Source organism: Triticum aestivum, chromosome 1B, assembly GCF_018294505.1.
Source record: "Triticum aestivum cultivar Chinese Spring chromosome 1B, IWGSC CS RefSeq v2.1, whole genome shotgun sequence".
NCBI lineage: Eukaryota > Viridiplantae > Streptophyta > Magnoliopsida > Poales > Poaceae > Triticum > Triticum aestivum.
In genome coordinates, this window is record NC_057795.1 from 123,371,666 (window position 1) to 123,394,031 (window position 22,366).

General features: G+C 45.1%; 2 protein-coding genes across 3 annotated transcripts; one reads left to right on the top strand and one right to left on the bottom strand.

Annotated features, from left to right (window-relative positions):
• Positions 1-1,872: 1,872 nt before the first annotated feature.
• Positions 1,873-11,282, bottom strand: LOC123111305 (LEC14B homolog). Of its 2 annotated transcripts, none has more exons than XM_044532068.1 (10): positions 11,067-11,282; positions 10,401-10,833; positions 10,171-10,290; positions 8,581-8,658; positions 8,299-8,469; positions 4,226-4,303; positions 3,701-3,873; positions 3,436-3,591; positions 2,526-2,586; positions 1,873-2,426 (listed from the first exon to the last, which is right to left on the bottom strand). In XM_044532068.1, the coding sequence occupies exons 2-10, from the start codon at positions 10,761-10,763 to the stop codon at positions 2,208-2,210; spliced, it is 1,419 nt and encodes a 472-aa protein (XP_044388003.1). In that variant the 5' UTR covers positions 10,764-10,833; positions 11,067-11,282; the 3' UTR covers positions 1,873-2,207. The 2 variants fall into 2 exon arrangements, with proteins under 2 accessions (XP_044388003.1, XP_044388010.1); XM_044532075.1 differs by having other exon boundaries at positions 10,938-11,128.
• Positions 11,283-11,458: 176 nt separating this feature from the next.
• LOC123111295 (membrane-bound O-acyltransferase GUP1) lies at positions 11,459-20,978 on the top strand. Its single transcript, XM_044532055.1, has 19 exons — positions 11,459-11,774; positions 11,870-11,925; positions 12,015-12,196; positions 12,287-12,335; positions 13,028-13,131; positions 13,228-13,292; positions 13,912-13,982; positions 14,404-14,463; positions 14,905-15,018; positions 15,506-15,630; positions 15,718-15,769; positions 18,669-18,731; positions 18,945-19,054; positions 19,376-19,468; positions 19,567-19,648; positions 20,027-20,104; positions 20,269-20,344; positions 20,439-20,488; positions 20,563-20,978. The coding sequence occupies exons 1-19, from the start codon at positions 11,630-11,632 to the stop codon at positions 20,596-20,598; spliced, it is 1,611 nt and encodes a 536-aa protein (XP_044387990.1). The 5' UTR covers positions 11,459-11,629; the 3' UTR covers positions 20,599-20,978.
• Positions 20,979-22,366: the final 1,388 nt, after the last annotated feature.

Sequence of the window (22,366 nt, forward strand, 5' to 3'; positions counted from 1 at the left end):
CACTCACATGGACCGAACTCTCTGTCAGGGATGAAGTAGGATAAAAGAAGAAAGAGGTGGAAGCCTGAGAATGAGTGGAGAAGGAAGAAGGTGAGAGCACTTACGCAACGGAAATGGGTGGGGAAACTAATCGACGACTGTGAAGCTCTCCTAGGAGCATCTCTAGCAGCTGCCCTTGACCAATAAAATCATGATATTGGAGGAGTTGGGACAAAAAGCTGCTCCAATGGCTCTCCTTTACCTACTAAATTATTGGTGATCACCAAAAAAATAGTCCACTTTTCCTATTTGGTGGGGGAGTTGGCCTTCTCCCAATCGAAAACCCAATACTGCCAAGTCAGCGCGCCGCCGTCTGACCACCACGCCGCAGCCTACCGCTGCAGCCAAATGTCGTCGGACTGCCGCCACTACATATTGTTGGAATGCCGCCGCACGTCGCCACAAGTCTTCTCGCTACCTGCCGGGCACGGGAAGAGGACAAGTAGGAGCCGTGTCAGAGTTATGACATGCATTAAAATATATTGACCCATTCTCTTCATTTCCAACATTTGGATGAATGGGGTTAAATGGAGCATAAATTTAGTTGATCCAGTGGCCAATATTAATTGGCCAACCCAACAATTTGACGCAGTCGCCCCACACCACTCGTGGGCCGCATAAGGCCGGTCTCTCTCCATCGCACGACCGGACTGAGATCCCCCTCCCTCCTGACTAAGCGATGATGCAGCCGCCCTGTGCCGCCCAAAGGCCGTCTCCTCAGATGCACACGGCTGGTTGCATCCTCGTGGACCTGCCCTTCATCACATAGTAGCTTAGTACTTTTCCTTTCTTGCAGTTAATTGCTTCATTTGGACTGTCCAATCACAAAAATGAATGACCCCCTTAAGGTGATGTACCATAAAAGATCTCATTAAACATAGTTTTCGAGCAAGAAGTTTGAGTTTAAGATCTTGCCAACTCAGTATTAAAAAATATGCGGCCTCTCTTCATCGGTTCAAATATTTAGATGAATTCACTAAAGCATGAATTTATAAAGTGCCCCTGCTGCAAGTGAAGGGTGATGAAGGTCTACACCATGATTGATCCTACTCCCATTCTACCGACAATTAGCCGTGCACAAATGCAGTCGGAGACAGTTGGAGCTAGTAATCTTTGCTACGTTTCATCAGCAGGACAAAAGAACAGAGAGAGGAGTTGAGAGGTGAAAGATGCAATTGTAATTGCTGCTAGTGGCCATGATGTGCTAGCACATAGGCTGGACGCCATTTGTGAGGGTCCTTGTTTGGATTAGGATGCTTTGATTAGGTTAGTGAAGTGGAAGTGAAATGATGCATTGACTGGGTAATTGCATCTCTTTTGGTGATGTTGCAAAGAAATGATGCATTTGTTATCATATTTGTGCAATTCTGTCAATGACAGTGAGTAGAAGTCAGACGAAGTTACTGGCAATAGGTTCCTATCCTATTAAACATCATCACATCACTACTCTTTGCACATTACCCGAAGACAATATTTTGCCTGAATAATTGCATGATGCCACCATCGGCGAATCATTGCATGCACGCGTAGTGCATCTAAAGTTTCTACTTTACGAAATTGGCAGCTGCACATGAATGCACAACCAGCCCTAAACTGGCAACACGTAACACAAAAGAACCACATAATGGCCAGCCTATACACTCATTATGGTCCTATACCCGTCGATGAGAGATGCCGTCGCCCTGCCAAACACCAATGTTCGCGACTCACAGACCACGAACACATCAATGTAACTGGAATGACAGGGACAAGATTCTGGGGATGAAACCACACCCGCAGGTCAAGTTGTTGCATCACCAGCGTTATTTACTCATCACTAAATATACATTTCTGTATGGCAACAGAATGCACATGCATTATTAACTTGCATAGTTACAATTCTCTCAACAACAACAAAAAACTTGCATAGTTACATACGACTTTGTCACTGACGCCACCTGATCGACTGCAAACAAATTTACAAAAGCAACGGCTACATCTTGTTAACATCACTATTTTCTATCAGTGACAGCAAGAGGAGCACAAGTTGCCTCAGACATACAATGCATGACTGCTTGTGCTTATACTGCCATACAAGCACATCAATCATAAACCGCCACAACCCAACATAAAGGTTCATCACGAGCTCGCCTCGGCTCTGCTTATCACGCCATGTCCTCTGCAACTTACTACAGGGCAAAAGAGAGCCCGTATGTCTGGTCGTAAGGGCTAGTCCTCTGCTCGTCGCACGTGAGCACCGAGGGGTCCTCGTTGTCACCTGATGCCTCCCACCGGGCCAGATAGCCGTCCCAGGAAGAGCTTACGAGCGTTGGACAATAAGGATGCCAGGTGCAGTCTCTGATGATCGAACCGTGCCACGAGAGCTTCTTCACGGTCGCCCCGGTTACCTGCACGAGCAGCAGGCTTGTAGTGGATAACAACAATCTGCAAACACTGAAGTAGGCATACTATAATTTGGAAAATGTGGGAAGATTGGATTTACATACCACATCGTAAATATGCACTGAATCGTCACTTGATCCAGTGTATATGTACCTCTGGCCCGTGCTGCAAAAGATAACACAAGAATGAAAGAGAAAACAATGAGGTGACTTGCATAGTTCGGAGTTACACATGATCCATGTTGATCTAAATGTCTGTTGAAAATGATAATTTAAATGCATTGTGGCCAATAATGTGACATCATCACAAGTTTGATTTCAAGTGGGTACAACTACAAACTATAGCAACCAATGCTGTTGGGAACCTAGAAACAACTGAATTAGGTTACTTTGTGCGCCAGCTTTTTCACATGGCGATCTCTTCTTGTGCAGCTTACGGGTTAGTACTAGTGTTTCTTTAGACATTTGCATACGGGGCGGGAAGTACCAAATAAATCAAACATCCCAAACTCAACTTATCATGCATATTTGATTTTCAAGCAACCAGACATGATTTGCTTTTAAAAATGCAATCTGATAGGACCACAACTGAATCTTAATTTTAGTGGCCCTGCCTCCCAGATCTGGATCGCAAGCCCAATCTTTCTCTTTTGTGCCACAGACAAACAGACGCATGCGAATCACCACCTTAACAAATCCACAAATTTCACAAAGTTTCTACTGAAGCGCACCAACGTGTGTGCAAATGTGAGCACCAAGATTTGAACCATTGTGGATGGAGTGGTGCCCCCTCCACTCCATCACAATGCCAAGAGTCGCTTTCTGGATCACAGGCCCAATCTGATCTGATCACACCAAATACTCCATACCACAAGACCCAGTAGGATCATAGGGTAAACCAACAATCCAGATTAAAGTGCTAATAACCTTTCCAGCAATAATAAAAGCCATGCTAAGTTAAAAAGCTAATCCAAATTTGAATGTGACAAAGCATAATCCCTAATTCACTCCTAACCTGTGCATTGGAGAGAAGTAGCAGCGGATAAGTGTCCGCAGAACTGAATGACCCCTGTATGTTGCCAGAGACAGATCATTTGGATGCTTATAATATCTAGCATGTGATGGGAACGTCATCCATCTGTAGTCCCAGTCATATAATCTTGGTTGTCGTCTGTGAAAAAGGTAGAAATTTGAGAAATATACAAATTTGGGAGTTGTCATGGTCGAATTGGAACAGAACATTGTTAGCATTATGTACATCTGTAAAACAAAAGCATTACCCTTTTACAGTGGCGGACATCTTTCTGACGTCCCAAAGTTTGATAGTCTGATCCTTGCAGTTGGAGATTAGATAACGCCCATCACCACGGCTATCAATACATGTAATCCCATCTAAGTGACCTGTCAAAACACCTGCTGGTTTCTCTCTTACAAGGCAACGCCTATCCCAGACCTAAGAGTTATGAAGTATCATTAGGCTAATGCAAGAATGAGATAAAAGGATGGTGCATATATAAAAGGTTGATCGAACTTCCAACAGGCACTCCATTGTTTACTCTTGTAGCAGAATCTAAACGATAACAGGTTCATTCTTCTCTTTTAAAGCCATCAGAAGCATAAAACTAATGGTTTATTAACTAGTACTCTTCAAGTCCAGCCAGGCAGCTACATTTATTATACACAAAGTGTATTTTCGTTCTGTTCTCTATAAAATATACTAATTACTAGATAGTTGTATTGAAGCAAAATAAACAGAAGGAAGAGAAGTAAAACAACAATCTAGAGAAGTTAACAAGAATACTGACCTTACAGAGATTATCATCACTTCCAGAGTACAACAAATTGCCACTTTCATCCGCAAAGGTGACCGTGTTGACATCAGACTTGCAGAACCAATGGAGAAGAAAATGAGATTGTGAAAAACAAAGCATTACTAACTTACTCCAGGGCATCCAACAATCATATGAATCTTATACTGCTCAAGTGAGGATGGTTCTAGCTTTGACACCATCAGTACATTATCTACATCCATGTGATTCTGATTTTACAATAAGTTCCTCTTATGTAAAATGTAATAAGTGATTATGCATTAATGCAATGAACTGATGATCCAGTGGTTAAGTCACGATACTCCCATAAACCTAGACTACCTCAAACCTGGAATACATACCCATCATGATATACTGTGATGGAAGAATGAAAACTATATTGCAAAAGTGCTATTTCATTTTGTTTCTTATGTTTCCTCCAAAGCATTTCATCAGTATTCAAGATGGCAGACTCACATTCAATGAAACCGTGTGACTACTTCCAACTACCCAAAAGAAAGTATGGAAAATCTCAAGGTACCAGATACACTTCTATGATGAAAGGACTGAGATATACGGAAAACCGCTTTGGCTCCCGAGCACGCTTGCACATGAAATCTGGACCATGCAATCCTCTTGGGATTTGCAACACACTGTATTTCTGCATGTATAGCCAGCTTTTATAGACATTTCCAATCGTTCGTGGCCCACACCTGACATCCTAATTAAATGCGGCAATGGCTATTCATGGAAAGAGTGCAGATGGAATTTTACGTCCTTGTCTGACATGCTAGACTTTCTGGACGGACTTCTAGCAGGAACCAAGCTAGCATTTCGGCAATACTGAAAACTCACAAAGTGAATTGCTATCATTTTATGAGACTGCAAATGGAAAATTCCAGTGAAAAATTGAGTGTACGCCTAGGCGCGCTGAGGGGAGGCCTACCGCTTCGCTTTTGGGTTAAGCGCTGAAAAAAGCGCTCGGACGCCTAGGGTTAGACAAAGGATAGCAGGGTGAGAGAGACATAGGAAAGCAAGGCGACCTTGCATCGCCAGATCTGGGGCTTTCTTCCCCGACCTCACCATCCATCTTCTTTCCCGACCTAGCGCCGCTGCACCTCGAGATCTTATTCCTGACCTTGCTGCTGCCAGCTTTCTTCCCCCTCCCCGACCTCGGGCTCCTACTCATCTCTCCTTCCCCAACATGCTTGCTATTTTAGGCTTATATACATGCCTCTTCCCCGATCTTGAGCTCCTCCCCATCTAGGCTGGAGCCTGGTGGCTTTTCTTCCCCGATGCTGCTGCTGCCAGCTTTCTTCCCCATCCCCGACCTCGAGCTCCTACTCATCTCTCCTTCCCCAACATGCTTGCTATTTTAGGCTTATATACATGCATTACATGCTATGAAAACTGATTTTTGGGTGCCCTTGTTCCTGTCCGTACGACATCCGTACATAATGCTTAAGCGCGCCCAGGTGCCGCTTAAGCTGTCACTGAACTAAGCGGAGGCACAACACTCGCTCAGCGCCTAGCGCTTAAAAAACCTTGGAAAATTCTCTACAAGATAAAATTCATCTCATCTTGCAGACCTGCTCTACATACGCACAAGCAAATATAATAGTTGAACGCATGCTGAAAGTGATTATTCACACCCACTAATAGCCTAATTGGCATGCCGTAATGGTGAAAGTGATCGGTCTTCGATCTGGCCATCAACATGTTCCGGAACGGCCGCCGGAGATCTTGCTCATGATATCTGGATAGGTTAGATTCCGGTCGTGCACGTCCATATCAGCCTAAGAGATTCTGGGGGCGTGGTGCCAAACTCTGTTGGTTGATGACACCTTGGGACATGTCGGCTTCTCAATTTCCATGGCTTCTCAATTTCCATGGTGCAGACAGCGGTGGAGAAGCTCATGATGGCCGAGATTGGAGGATCAGTTAGACAGATGGAGCCTTGGTGGCGATGGAGTCAGCCAGGTGTCAGATAACTCTCAGGAGCAGCAGTAATAAGTGGGGGTGGCAACACTGGCGGATTTCATTTTTGTGGCACTCCTCGGGTGCCGAGTCATGACTTTCAGGGTGAAAACCTAAGGTCTGACCTTCATTGGTTGTGCCTGACAATTGCCTTGCTGAAGGAATTGTTTTGAGAGCGCGGACGTTCTCCAGGGTGAAAACCTAGGATCTTGGATTGGGTAACAACGGTGCTTGTGCGCTGTTCCCTTCTTGGAGGCGTTGCTTTTCAAGACCTTTTATGTTTTCCGCATGTTGTAATAGGTGGCGGTATGTGTGCTGCTGTTGAGAGGAGTCGGTCGCTGTGGCGGGACCTTTCTTTTTATTTTCTCCTTTGGCTGTGTGCATCCTGGATGTCTTTATGACATCTTGTAGATGCAGAGGCTGGGTGTAATTGGTATCTTCGCGATATTAATATATTCCCCTTTTCAAAAAAAGTAATAGTCTGTATGGTAAGTCATGACATCTGTACAGAATTTGTCATGCCGTAATGGTTTGTATGGTTAGTCATGACATCTCTACAGAATTTGTCATGCCGTAATGGTTTGTATGGTAAGTCATGACATCTCTAATGGAAAATTCTACGCATCACCACTACAAGATAGAACTCATCTCATCTTGCAGACCTGCTCTACATATGCACGAGCACATATAATAGTTGAACGCATGCTGAAAGTGATTATTCACACTCACTAATAGCCTAATTGGCATGCCGTAATGGTTTGTATGGTAAGTCAAGACATCTCTACAGAATTTGTCCTCACACATCGACTTCATCATCTAATGCTCAACCTGCTCTTGCCGTACCAAATTCCAAATCCAATCTCCTAGGAGTTGAGGCTGTAAAGGTCATATGCCTAACCCAATGAATCGACCGTCGTCTCTCATGTCAGGCTCATGGTATTTCAATTCTCTTAACCAAACCCCTGATCAACCTCTTGAGTACTCCAACTCGATCTGTTGGCACATTTCGCACAATCACATGGAGCAGACCTAACACGTCAACTTGTATCCAACAGGCTTCAATTCTTGATACTAATTTTCTCCGAAGGAAACAATGCACACATGTTTTTAACTTTCAGTCCAGCTAACACATGAAAAATGAACTGCACATTTACCATTGCTAGAACGAAGAAAATGTCTCTTGATCTTGGAATGAATTTTTCATTTGCATGTAATGTGCACATTGTTTTATTTCTACTTTGCTATGCCAATCGCCAAATGAATCGAAGATATACTGATTTTTTTGCGGGGGAATCAAACATATACTAATATCACCGCTAAAGCACCGAAGATACTTCCGAATTAACATGAGCTACGTTTTAATCTGAAATCACATACAAAAATAATGACTAGACACTTGTAAAAACAGGCTGCCATTGACTGAAGATAGGGAGCAGTACTTGACTGAATTGCCCGTCGAGCTACAAATCGAATAGTTACTACTTCCAAGTACTCGATTATCACGTTTCCGGCCGATTGCCCAGATTCACTATGAATTCCAGTGCTAAGATTCACAGCTTCTTCTTCCTCCTACTATGTGCTATTCGTTTGCTCCATCAATCTAATCCAGCTCAGTTTCTGAGCCGTTGGTTATGTTTGTGTGATACTGTACCATGGACGGTCCAGGTGCTAGGGGCTGCCGGCCTAACGTCGCTACAGGCTCTCATAGAGTTATTGGTCCACAGGACGCCTCCGCATACATACGTCTTATCTGTACTCATCATTATTGCTGGGCCGTAGCCAGGTAAAATACAAAGAGATACAATGCCAAAGACAGCACAACCCTTACATCGCCAAGGATGGCACGACCCAAAGAACGCGTGAACACCATAACCCTTTTATGATGTTGTTTAGGAATTTCAAGTGATGGTGATTTGCTTTGACCTTTGAGGCAATAATTGTTCTTGTGTGGATAACAAGCATTTTTTTAGGAATCTTAAACATGGTATGGAATGAGATAGCCGAGACAACATGGTATGGAATGAAAGAAAGAATAAAGCAGCCAGAGAAATGATTGAACCAAGATGCATATGGCTAATCGAGTTATTTCATACCGTATGAGCACGGATACGGTCAGACACTTTATTTGCTCCAAGATCATAGACATGTATTGAACAATCATTGTTCCCAACAACTACTTCTCTACCATCTTTTGAAAATTTCACAGAGAATATCCCGAAAGAGTATTCATCGTCATCACAGAATTCCAAACCCTCGTGAATTTCCTGCAGAAAAAGAAACATTCAAAAAATGGATTACATGCACATCACTTACATTTTATGAGTACGGCATGACCACATGAGCATGCAGTCATAGTTTCAGAGTATAGAACATACAGTAACATTAGCATCCGATTCTCTTCCAGCATTCTGCACATTCACAATGTGAACAATAGGCGACAAACTGGAATAGGCCTGTGAAGGATTGAATGACTTGAGTGAAAAATGAATAAGAAAGCATATAAACGAGCATGAAATAACCAGAATACAACTTGATTAGTCAGCAAACAACTGCATAAAAAACCCCAGAAGGTACACCTCAAGGAATAATTTTCCAGAGAAAAAGTGAGTGTTGTGTGTAAATTTGATTTAACTTTCAACTTAAAATGGTAACGTAAAGTAGCAAACCTTGCGATGAGTGATTGAGTAAATGCTATCAAAAAGCAATTGACATCGTGGTGGCTTTTCAAAAGCCTTGTCTTAGGGGGTTAACTTTTATTTTTGGATACAGTATGTACTTCAAAGCATTATTTTGAAGTATATGGCAAAGTATTGAATATGTAGAGCAATCAGCCAAATTTTTGCCTAATTTAATGCAACATCTCCATGCAATTAACATTGGTACACATATCGGTGTGCTGCGCATCCGAGAGGCAAACGTCTGCGTCCGACTCCAAATGCACTACATAAATATCTTAAGAGAAAAACTATTGGACATGGACTATTGCGTACAAACTAAATTTAGGCCTCTTCCAATACATTGGAGCTTGCGTGAGGTGCTAAGTGCATTAAAAAGCTTAGCAACTAGTCTCCACCGTTCAGGATACTCCTTTCGGTCTTTGCGATGTTTGGTTATAAGAGAATGTTGCACTTCAGGAAACGCGTATAGTGGCCTTCGTCGATGGGACAAACGCTCCAGTGTATGCATTACAAGGCAACTAGCATTTTGTCATGGAAGTTCGTGAAAGAATGTTCTTGTTTTTCGTTGGAAAAACCAACGCCGACGTCAAGATCAGTCTCCTTTCCTTTCTCTTTTCAGGAGCAGAGCTGAAAAAGACGGGAAATTCCAATGATTCCTTGTTCATTATCATGTCAATTCCTCACAATCGCTCTTTGTGATGCTGCGGAACCATGGCAATTAGGATCTCAAGACGCAGCAACACCTATGATGCAAGGAATCATTGACTAAGTGCATAGGTGCTTAGCTTTTGTAGCTAAGCTTTCTGTATTTAATTGTTTAATGACTAAATTTCTTCATGCATCGGTTAATAGACATTTTACATAGGTCCACGCGCTTAGTACCGTTTCTTCCTAGGGTCACCACAATGTTCTCTCTCCTCTTTAATTCCTTTACCACAATCATTTTTTTGCCTATGTGGCACCCTTAGCACCTGTACACCATGGAGCACTGAGAAGGGCCTAAGAGTTGTCGTCTTGCCATAAGTGTTGGTTGTATTGGCCTAGTCTTAGGCTTATAAAGAATGCTTTTTCCCTATCACTGCATTGAATCGCAAGCTTTGCGTTTTCTCAAAAATGAAAGTGCAGCCAAATGTCAGTGCTATAGTGATCTGTTTTCCATAACCAGGTAATGCAATCAGTGCTTCAATCTTTAACTATTCATTTTATCTATGTCCAAGAATTATCAAGAAAAATAATGGTTGATCCAACCCAAGAGAGAGAGAGAGTATGGGAGCAAAACAGACTTACAAGGTATCGCTGGTCAGGGGAGAGAGCAATATCTGAAACCGTCCACCTCATACTTCTGCAGCTTATGTTCTTATGAACCTTCCACCCTCTATCGGCATCGTAAACTCTGATGCGGCTTCCCTTATCATCAAATTTAGGAATGTAGAGAAAGATTAGCCACAATAGCTGCACAACTTAACCATTTGCCTTGTAAAGAAGAAGAAGAAGAAGGAGCATGCAGGATCACCTACCCGAAACCCGGCAACGAGCAGCGAGCCATCGCTGGAGAACTGCGAGACATAGGCCTCGCTATCCATGTCTTCCACGCACCACGGTCCTTCCGACGGGAGGTGCTTCCCGGCGGCGTAGGCGCGGTCGGCCGAACAGAACCCGCCGCCTCCCGAGAGGCCGGACTCCCTCGACGACAGCATCTCGAAAGCCGAGAAGTCCCTCTTCCGCCTGGCGCCATGGATGGCGGCGCGGGTGCCGGGGCACGGCTCCGACCGAACCCGGGTGAGGTGGGACACCTCCTCCTCGATGGTGAACGGCTCGGGCTCGCGCTCCACCTCCTTGAGCGCCCGCCGCCGTCCCCGCAGTCTCCCTGCCGCTGCCATTGCCACTCACCAAAGGGCACAGGAACGAACTGCTTCTCAACACCGGCTTGGTAGGTAGGATTCGCGCTCGCTGTTGCATCAAATGTTCATGGAGCGGATCAATTCAGGGACAGAATTCGGGTATCAGCGTGATTACAGAACACGAAGCAGGCAGGGTTTTGCTCAACCCCGAACCTTTCTCGGCGCTCGAATCAGCGATGGAATGATGGGGTAAAAAAAGCTGAAAAAATTGGGAGCGGATTCTGCTCGCCCGATTGCGTCGCCGGAGCGCGAAATCGAAGCGGGAGGCCGGAGAGGCGGTACCTGGATTGGATTCGGTGGAGTGGCCGGCCGGCGGAGGAAGAAGGGGGTGGGGGAGCGGGGAGGGGAGGGGACTAGACTGTGCCTGTGGGAAATGGGATGGGATCGGGTTTGCGGTTGCGATTGCGGAGAAGGGGAGGGGCGTTTCTGCAAAATACGGGTACCGCAGTCTCGTACCGCTCTCCCTGGCTCGTGGGCCCGGCGCACGGAGGGAGTGCGCTGACGTGTGCGTGCGCGCTCCGCGGGACGAGGCGAGGACGAGGGGGTGGACGCGTGGCCGCCCGTGGTGGGGTCGTGTCGCTGACGTGGCCCGCGGGTTGGGCCGAGATGTGGGACCGAAAACGTAGGCCCAAGGGTGCGTATCGCTGCCCTGAAAGCGGGGACTGGGAGTACGCCTCTATTGCTTCAGCGACGGCGGCTTGACGGGAGGTGGTTTTGGTCCGAAGCTTTTTAGATCCGACGGCGAGGCACAACCCCGCATCTCCCCCGCCGGCGACCATCAGGGCCGGCGCCCACCGCCTCCCGTTCCCATTCCGCCCTCGATCCTCGCCGCCGCCCGCGCCTCTATGACCGCCCCCGGTTCGCCGGTTTCTCCCGGTGCAAGCAAGATGAGCAGCGTCCCGTGGAAGCGGCTGGAGCTCGCCGCGCTGTGCGCCTACGCGGTGGTGTTCTACAGCGCCATGATCCAGAGGTCGCTTCGCCTCGCACGCGGTACCAACCACCCCCACACTTCCACCTACTCATCCGTCGACATCATCTCAGTGCTGCTCGGCATCACATCGCATTTACTCTCTCTTGACGCGCAGATTACACCGGGAAACTCTACGGCCTGAGAGCTGGATCAATCCCCGGCCGTCTGAACGTGTGTAATTTTGCGCCTTCACCCTTTCAGTTCGCCTCAAGGATTAATAAGAGCCACCCGGTTTGATTTTCCTCGTGTGGATGTCACAGGACTCGTCTGATGGGCAATGGAGAAACTTCCGTGGGAACTTGCCTGTTCTCACCGTTGTCATGGCTGCATTTCTGATTGTTGTGAATGGGCTGCGATACGGCTGTGGCTTGAAGGGCAGAGGGGCCTCGTTGGTCTGGCTTATATTGTCCCTGATCTATCTATGCTACCTACATGGTGCTTGGTAGGCGACCGACTGATCCTAGTTTTATGCCCCTTTTATCTCTTTTTTTATAAATAAATAAACGTGCTAACTTGTTTACTTATGTGACAGTGTTGGTTTCATTCTTGTAATAGCAGGGATTAATTATGCCATAGTCAAGGTCGGTGCTGACATTGTTTTTAAAATTAAAGCTATTGTTCTGATTTCAGTTGTCTAAATATTTTCTTGTCTGTTGTCTGTGTAAATAAACATATAAAGATACTTTTAGGAAAGGAATAATGGAAGGACATGGTAGGCTGATTGGTTCACTAGCTGAACTCTTGTTCTGAATCATTGTCAGTTAAAAGCAACCATCTGTTTCTAGTGGATCAAGTATTTCTAGAAACTTTATCTAGGCAAAGTACTTGTTTGGCCAACGCTGATGTGTGCATTTAAGAGCAAGCCTACTGTCTTGATTATTCGTGTTCCATTCACCAACGTAAACCTGTTAACCATAACAATTATAACAGTTACTCCATTTAAGAATCGAATAGTCAACATAGTGAACATGGTGAAAAGAAAGCCAAGCTTACACCTGATCTGCTATGTGGGTCTATATCATCTTGGCACCATCAGTTGGACTCGATCATGTACGCTGCAGTGACCGAATTGATTTCTTCTTTCTATTGTTAAATAGGTTTGATTAATGGTTACTTGATGAATCTACTAGGTACTAAGCTAAGAGAATGGTCAGAACAAACAAAGAAACACCTTTTATAATTTACCTTTTGAAGCATTAAGCCATTAACAAATTTGGTCTCCTGATATTAATCAAATTAGCATTTATTGTTGACCACAGTCTTTTGTTTGTAGTTATTTGCTCGATATAAGTACTGCACTGGCATCATATGGAGCTTCAACTTAGCTATGCTTACACTTAACCGGGTCTATGAAGGGTATTCATTCTCATTGTTCGGGTGAGATTTTCAATGTCGCTGTACTGTTTCTTGCACTTCCCTTAGTAAGATTCCTTTTCATTTAGGTTCTGATGATATTTATGTTCATATAAATAGGCAACAACTGGCTTTTCTTGATAACTATCGGGGTACATTTCGATGGCACATATGCTTCAATTTTGGTACGATTTCCATGTTGTGTTTGTTACTTGGTTTGACTCTGATTGAAATTTTTTTGACAAATTTTGCTGTTGATTCTTACTGTATGGAAATGTAGGGTTACTCTCACTTGAAATAGTAGTTAGGAGGTTTTGAAAGGCTTAAATTCTGGAGCATTGTTTGTGTTGAATACTTGAATTGCAAAACTAGACTTATAAGTAGTTCATGTAGATCTCATCTAGAGAGCACGAGTTATTATCACATGAACTGTGTTAAATTATATTTTTCAGTCGGTAGGAACAGATTCCCCAAACCTCATAGAGTTTCGAACAGGTGAGGCAGTAAACTTAAGCTATCGAATTACATGGTTACTTTCCTCTCCTGTATCAAGTCAATGAACACTTCTTTCATGATGGTTGCTTTTGTGGGATCAAGTGTCATAGAACTTGACTACCTCATATAGGCAACTGTCCTGCTGTGTATGTTTTATCTGGCTATCACAACAGTTATTTCATATATCACCATAGTGTTCATGCATCATATTTGTGCCTTTTGTGTTACTTCTAATTTGTCTGGATTATTGATATATGCCATTATCATCAAATTTGTTGTTTTTATGCCCTTCTCCATTTCATGTGACAGTTGTATTACGGATGATTAGCTTTGGATGTGATTACTGCTGGACACTTAGTTCGTCTCACTTTGATCACAAGGTACTATGTACCCTGATAACTTAGCTTTCTGTCCTATGTTATGCATATTAAGTTTTGCATCCATGAGATGCTTTAAAATATTTTCTGATTTCCACACATTTATTAAGTAGTTTAGATTTGAAATCAAGCTAATCTCGTGAACATGTGGATGTGCATCCAAATTCAGATGTGAATTCTAGTCCAAGAAGTATTTGTGGTGTTTTCAACTACTCAAATTCAAACTTAAATTGCCAATATTAACTCTCTGATTTTTTTTTTGACTCAATTTACTTCTGTTAAAATGATAAGAAAGATCCTTTATTTTGTTTTTGACCATACATTGGACATATTTATATCCCCTGGCATACCATCATCTTCCATTTGCACAGCACAGTATCTTGTTAAATACTGGACTGTGCTGACATGAGCACTCTTGGTACAGAAACACATGCAGAAATGTGAAGTTTGTTATTCTGGCAAGACATGCTACTTTGCTTTGCAGGTACTTCACTATTCCAGTTTACTCGTACCAGTTAAGTTAGAATGTGTATTATCCAGGTGATGTGTAGTATGGCAGTGATAGAAGAGAGACCCACTGTTAGTTTTGGACATGTAAGATTGGTACTGCTTGAGTTTGTCTACAGATAGGTGTTGCACATGGAAGAATGGAACTAGGAATTTTATTTAGAGATGTCGGTAATTTCCAAGCATAAATGAATGGTTGATGTTCAGTTGACGTGAGATTTACCTGTTGTTTTCTATAGGCAGATGCATATAAAGCAGGTCTCAACATTAATATTTCTATTTCTCCTTTTTGCATGTCATGACATTGCGGAATTTCAAGCCCCGTTCAATATCTTTATCTTATAGGCCACACCTTTACAGATTGAGCTAATATTCATTCTTTGTATCTGGTGATAAGATATTACATTGTTCTTGGCAGGAGAAAGGACTCAGCATTGACAAATACACATTCCTAACATATTTATGCTACTTAACATATGCTCCACTCTATATTGCTGGACCTGTTGTAAGCTACAACGCATTTGCAGCTCAGGTTAGTCTTTTATCTAGGTAGTTTTCTGCTGTAGCTGATTTGTCTTATTTCAATTTTGAAAGCTGAAAACAGCAAAAGAAGTGCTTTCTTGAATGATTTTTGGTTATGGATTATGATTTACGAAAGGATTTTTTTTCACATTACTTGATTCTTAAGCTACATAATCAAAAGTTCAAAACAATACATTAATATTTGCAACATTCCGAATGAAACATCTATGAGTCTTATTACAGGCTGTCAGTCTTACCTATTATGCATTCAAACACACATGCTGCCTTCGTAGCTTGAAAAAGGAATGTATGGCATCGACTATACATAACACTAACTGATTTCAATTTCAAATTGTACTTGGTGACTTTATAAACTGTGTTGCAGTAGTCCATAGAAGATTTGATCTGTGTGTTTAAGCAGTGACTTTACTCTTTGGTGCTATAGAGATCCCCCAGTTACATATTACTAACCGGTTGTTTATGTAGCGACCTTGCAGTTAGATGTACCTCAGAAAAACTATTCAGTTGGGCAGATATGTTGTTATGGAGTAAGGTGGATCCTAAATTTCCTTCTAATTGAAGTCATGACACACTTTTTCCACTACAACGCGTTTGTAGTCAGGTACTTCTGTTTATACATTACGATAATCCTTTATTATGATTATCATGATACCCATTCTGAAATTTGAATTAAATACTCTGATGGCAGCCGATTATGGCGGCAGTTGACACCGTTTGAGATCTTCATCATTAGTTATGGGGTAAGATTATATACACATTGCAGTTGATATTCATCAGTAGCCACTTAGGTGAGCGTGTGGCAGTTGATATTCTCACTTGTGCTTATTATTTCTGTTTCAAGTGAAGTTCTTATTAATTAAGTGACCTGCATGTAAGTTTTCTATTTCCATTAAAAACTAAAGAAGTTTCCATTTTCCACTAACGCCTGAATGTTCATGGGCAGTGAGGCAAGTGTGATTTTACTGGGTTCAGGCCCAGTTTTTCAACCTGCAGGCTCAGCCAGATGCCTGAGAAAGCCCAGCAAAGTATAACAATAATTTTAGATAATGTTTGTTAACTTTATTCAGAAAAAAAGGATTTTTGGGCTCGGGCCTGCCTTTTTAGGCTTGTCTTCCTTGACACGGCCTTGCTTTTCTAGGCTGGGTGTTAGAGTACGTAATGGGCCTGGGCTGGCGGTATAGCCCGTTAGTCTTAGGGTTAATTAGAGATAAGGGTCGCTTGCTTAGGGGTCAAGTAAGCCTTGCTTGGGAGTCAAATAAACCTCTCTATATAAAGAGAGGAGATGTATCAATCTAATCAAGCAAGAATTAAGAAGGAAAATCCCTTCCCTCTTGCCCGGCCGTGGGCAAAAAAGGCCCTCGGCCAGCCTTCTCGCGCCGTCCTTCTAGCATCGCCATACCAATTTGGTATCAGCTAGCTTCGGTTCGATCATGTCTTCACCGCCGCCAAGCCCGTCTCTTCCGCTGCCGGTCACCTTGTCGCCTCCGGCGACCACCACGACCGTCGCCCCACTCCTGCCCGCGCCGGGATCCTCTGTCGCGCCCGCCCCCGCTGTCCTCACCTGGGAGGAGGTGTCCGGGGTGCTGCGGGACCTAACCCAGGCGGTCCAAGAGATCCGCCTGTTCTTGGCGGGGTCCCACGGACCGCACCCGGCTGCGCCGCCCATCCCCGCGTCGCCGTGGCTGCCGTGGCAGCCGCCGCACCAGGCGGCCTTCGCCGCGCCGCTGCAGCTGCCATCCATCGCCACCACCGCCCAACCCTGGCTGCAGTGGCAGCCGCCGCTCCTAGCGGCCTCCGCCGCGCCGCTGCAGCTGCCATCCATCGCCACCACCGCCCAACCCTGGCTGCAGTGGCAGCCGCCGCTCCTAGCGGCCTCTGCCGCGACCGGCGCTCCGCCGCAGCAGCCGCTGCCGCTGCCCGGCACGACACCGCAGCAGCCGCTGCAGCTGCAGCAGCCACCGCCGGTGAGCTCCGCCGCCCAGTATGGGATGCCCTACAACGGGAGTGCGACGACCTCGTTCCCATCAGCGCCGCCGCCATCCCAGGGCGTCCACATCCAGCAGATCAAGTCCCCGCCGTCGCCGTCACCGCTTCCGTCTTGGATTGCTACCCGCCACGTGTCGGCGGCGGTGAGGCTGCAGGCTGCTGCACGCGGCTTCCTAGCGCGTCGGCGTGTGCGGGAGATGTGTGGTCTGCAGCTGCCGCTCCTCCAAGTTTCCCTTGGCTGCGCAAAGGACCTCGATCCCGTCTGCTGCGTCGGGGATCTTGGGCATGCGGTTTCCCCCACGGGCGGCGAGCATGCTGTTTTCTCCGCGGGCAGCGACCTCAAAGTCTGTGACATCGGCGGTTGGGGAGGCGCACCCCTCCTCGTCATTCTCCATCGCAAGCCCTCCACTCTTCCTTGTGCGGTGCAGACCAACAGCAGTCCGGCGGGGAGAAGGCAGGGTGTCACCGACAGGAGCACACCGCGTAGCACCACTGCTTTCCGCCGCCGGCCGCCGCGAGGGCGGCTCTGCTGGTCGCTCTTGCGACCACTTCCAGGTGGCCATACACATGCACTCCTTTGGTCCAGGTGGTGTCCATGGGATCCAGGTGGCTGTACACGTGCACGTCCGACGTGCTGATGGTGTCCACTTTTTGTTGAGGGGTCCAAAATAAAGCATCCCAGTCCATTTCAGGTTGAGTCATAAAACAAGCCGAGATGTAAAAGGCTTGTTTTTAGGTGTAAGCTTTGTGTTGCGTCGAGTCATGGTTATAAGTTGGTTAGGCTGCAGCTCGAGGACAAGCTGCATGTCCAGGTGGGGTGTAGTGTTAGAGTACGTAATGGGCCTGGGCTGGCGGTATAGCCCGTTAGTCTTACCAGCCTGTTTGTTTCGGGGGAAGTAGTATTAGGGAATGGGAATTAGGAGGGCGTGGGGTTTAAATTCCCTTGTTTGATTGGAGGACAGGGGAATTGATGATGAACGGGGAAAGGGAGTTGCCAGTCAAACTCCCACTTATCTCTTCCCACGGGGGGCCCTGGTAATTGGAGGAGGGAATGGGAAATGAGAGAGAGAAAACCAATCGCCATGTTTGTTGCTCACATCACGCAAGCTGCGGAAACAAGATTCCCACGACTAACTCCCACCCCCAAACCAAACGAGGGATTGGGACTAATAGTCCACTTCCCATGTCTAATCTCTCAGCTAACTCCTTAAAAATTCCCATGCCTTTTCCCACGGACTGCCAAACACGCTGTAGGGTTAATTAGAGATAAGGGTCGCTTGCTTAGGGGTCAAGTAAGCCTTGCTTGGGAGTCAAGTAAACCTCTCTATATAAAGAGAGGAGATGTATCAATCTAATCAAGCAAGAATTAAGAAGGAAAATCCCTTCCCTCTTGCCCGGCCGTGGGCAAAAAAGGCCCTCGGCCAGCCTTCTCGCGCCGTCCTTCTAGCAGCGCCATACCACTGGGCCTCTCTAGGCCCTTGCTGGAACCTGCATCAGAGGTTTGACGGATGTAATCTGAATAGGTTTAACTGTAACAATATTGCATTTTCATAGGTCTTTGCATGGGTTGTGATGCACTAGACTACCACATTAGTCACTTCTACTATTTCTGATGTCTCTTTTGTTAGCTAACACGCTGGAGCTCCTATACAGGTGTTGATCTTTATGTGGTTAAAATTCTTCCTTATTTGGCGCTACTTCAGGTTCTGGTCACTGGTAATACAACATTGAAATTCTGTACTTAATATGCACCGTTAGTTCATTTTGCAGCACTGCATACTTCCTCTTGAAGTGACAACTCTCAGTTTGTTGTATTTTGTGCTAAAAATGAACTAACTATGTCTTTGTTGCTGGACAAATGTTCTTGTTTATGCTGAAATTCAAGTGGACATAAACATACAAGGATTTAACCTTGGCATTTTATTACAGGTAGGAGGAGTTGAGACACCTGAAAACATGCCTAGGTGCATAAATAATTGTCCTGACCTGGAGAGTTTCTGGAAAAGTTGGCATGCTTCCTTTAACAAATGGCTGGTCAGGTCTGTGTAGAAGTACCCGGCTTAAGTATTATGGTACCATGCTAGCAATTTTTCCCATCTAGTTTACTGTTATTCGTAGCATCACTGCACTTTGATGTATACATAAGGTAATGGGATGGGATGCATATAATGATTAGCAAATCTTTCCTACTACTTACATAAAAAGTGCACGAAGTTCAGAACTTCAGATATAGTTAATCCCATGGCCCATGCATGGAGCTCTAGAGTTGGTATATGTCTATACAGAGGTGCATTTGCAGTCAATACACAGGCATTGGTTAAGCCCAGAGTATAAGTTGCATTATCCATCTCTTGTTGCAGGTACGTTTACATACCTCTTGGTGGGTCTCGAAGAAAACTACTTAGTATCTGGGTTGTATTCACATTCGTAGCAGCCTGGCATGACCTGGAATGGTACCTTTCAAACAATCTCCTTAAGTCTTGTAAACATCCAAGTTGTGAACAAACTTGTGTAACTTACATTGACCATTTGGTTGCCTTCTCTTAAACAGGAAACTTATTTCATGGGCATGGTTAACATGCTTATGTTTTGTCCCTGAAATAGTGATCAAGTCTTTTTCCAACAACTTCCAGGTAATCTCCGAAGGTTATTATTGGCCACTCTTGCAGTTTATCTGCTTTTTATCAAGTTTCAGTTTTTCTGAACCGCTTGCCTGGTGACTGAATTTAGCTTACTGCATCAACTTACTTTTTTTGCTTGGAGAAAGTCTGACACTCTTTAAATCTGAAGTTAAGGAAGACATAGAAATTGAATGTCCAAACAACAAAGCTCACATGATCTCTAGGTATCTGCAGTACCACAACAATGTGTGGTCTTGTTCCTTTTATGCTAGACGTTTCAAGTCTATATGTTTGTTCTCTCCTGCACGCATATATCTTTCAGCATTCTTGCTAGACGCTTCAATTTTACATTGTTAGCAAGTAATACTTCCAAAACAATATTTTCTGCAGGCAAAAAGTACCCTTGGGCGGTTCATTCGTCGTGAATTATGTGCAATTGCTGGTGCTGTGACAGTCAGCTCCCTTATGGTACTTTTCCTCTTTATATTTGAGTGTTAATTTGTCACAATTTTCTGCACAATCTTCAGACATGTAGAGATTATGAGCTACAGACTAGATTAGTTAGCTAGGAGTACTACCTAAATTCTTGGTTGTAAGCAAACTGCTGCTCCTTACATGTCCAATGCGTGTAGGTGGCAAACCTTGTTGGCTACGTTGTAGGGCCGTCAGGCATTAAGGTTCTGATGTCGCGGATGCTCCACAAGGATGGTGAGTTACATGTTCACATCCATTACTTGTAATACAGTTTCGTTGGTGAAATGTACACAAACTATGTAGCTAATACATGTCTCCGTTTTTGCAGCTCTTCCTGGCCTTGGCATCATATTCGCTACTTTCTATGTGGCCGTCAAGGTGATTATTTGCTAATAGTTTATTTTGAACTCACACAAATGGATCTTCTCATTGTTCGTTAATATTATTTGCAGCTTATCTTTCATGTACGGGACGCTAGAAAGACTTAACGGGTGACAAGAACAACTATGCGGGTTTGTCTGTGAACTCGGTGACGTTGCAGGCATCGTGATAACATAACAGGCTTCCACCACTGCTTTGTTGGCTTTGTTTGACACAAGCAAAAAAGCTCATGTAGGCATTGACCCTGGGATTCCTTCGCTGTGGGTTGGGGCCTATTAGGCCTGCTGGTGTTCTATCCCTGCGTATGATCTTTTGAATTTGGTTGGCCTGGGGTGACATCACGGAACGTATGCTTGTAACGACGATTCCCGTTTTGTTGCTTCAATGCCTGCGACCGGCAACTCGTCGTTTTTCGCTACTATTTATATTCGCGCTAATTCAGCGGAGTTACTTGGCTGAACTGAAACGGTGGGGTTATTCTACTGTATTCGACTGTTGGACTGATGAACTCAACCCTTTTGGGAAATAGTAGTAATCTCCGTAGTGCCTATTTTACAACTGAGTGGAAATAAAAGGAGAATCTCGGTGCGGGTGGGGGTTTACTGTTTGACTTTTCTAAGATCTCAGCGATCGGTTTCTATTTCAGAAATAATAATGGGTGAACTAAAGCTGTTGGATCCTGAACAAACGCATGTCATTCAAAAAAGGAAACGTTTTCCGTCGGTGCATCGGCCGAACGCTCGGCCGGTCGCGTGCGACTAGTACGACTCCGCTTGAACAAAAACAGTGCCTGGGTGCCCATGTGACCACGATAGCTCAGCCCACTTGGCCCACAACCACTCGTTCTCATCCACTCATTCACCCCGTTTCTCATCTCCTACCTCCAGCGGCCAATCAAGTCGTCGGAGAAACCACCTCCGCTTCCATGCTCCTATGCGCTGCTCCTCCCATGCGCTGTTCCGCCGTGCATCTCCCTCCTCCCTTCCCCCCACCCCACCCCCACCCCGCGCTCTTGAATCTTGTGATGCGATGGCTACAGCCGCAAATCCACAACTGCGTGCTTGGCTGGAAACGGCCAGCCCAGTGCTACAACGGGCGACAGCTGTAGATGCCAGCTCCGGCAGCGACCATTTTTGTTGGTAAAGCTTCAACCTTCGGCTGGATTTTTTGCTGGAACCACTGGTTGGGGATGTTACAAGAAGGGGCATTTTTGGCTGGAACCATATTTTTTTTTGCTGGAACCGACCCATGTTTTTGCTACCACCCACTCACTTCAAATATGCTACCATGGTGATTTTTTTACTGGAATCAGTGAACCACTTTGCTACAACCGTTTTGGTTTTTGTTACTATTGTTTGTTTTGTGATTTTTTGCTACATCCATCTCCATGACATGGCCTATTTTTTCCAGTCAATTTTGCTACAACCATGCTTTGATTTTGCTGGAAACGAAGACAATTTTTGCTACAATCATTTTTTGATTTTGTTGGAACCGAAGATAATTTTTGTTACATCCACCAGGCGACGATGGCTTTCTTTTTGCTGCAACCGTCTCGGATTTTTGCTACTACAGGAGTTGCCATTTTGCTACTACCAGAGCCTTGCTCGAAGCATCAGGAGTTTTTGCTACCACCCATTTTATTTTTGTTTCGATTTTTGTTGGAACCAGCCTAAAAATTGCTCCAACCGTCGTTCAATTTTGCTGGAACCGGCATTTTTTGCTTCGCCGTGGCGGTGAAGGCGGGTGGCGTTTTGCTTCGCCAGCGGCGGCTAGGCTGCGAGCACCGGCGGCGAGCAGAAGCAACGAGGGTCCAAAGGAGGGCAGCGGGGGCTAGCGTGCGGAATCCCGCGAGCGGCGGCGGCGCTCGCTTTCCCC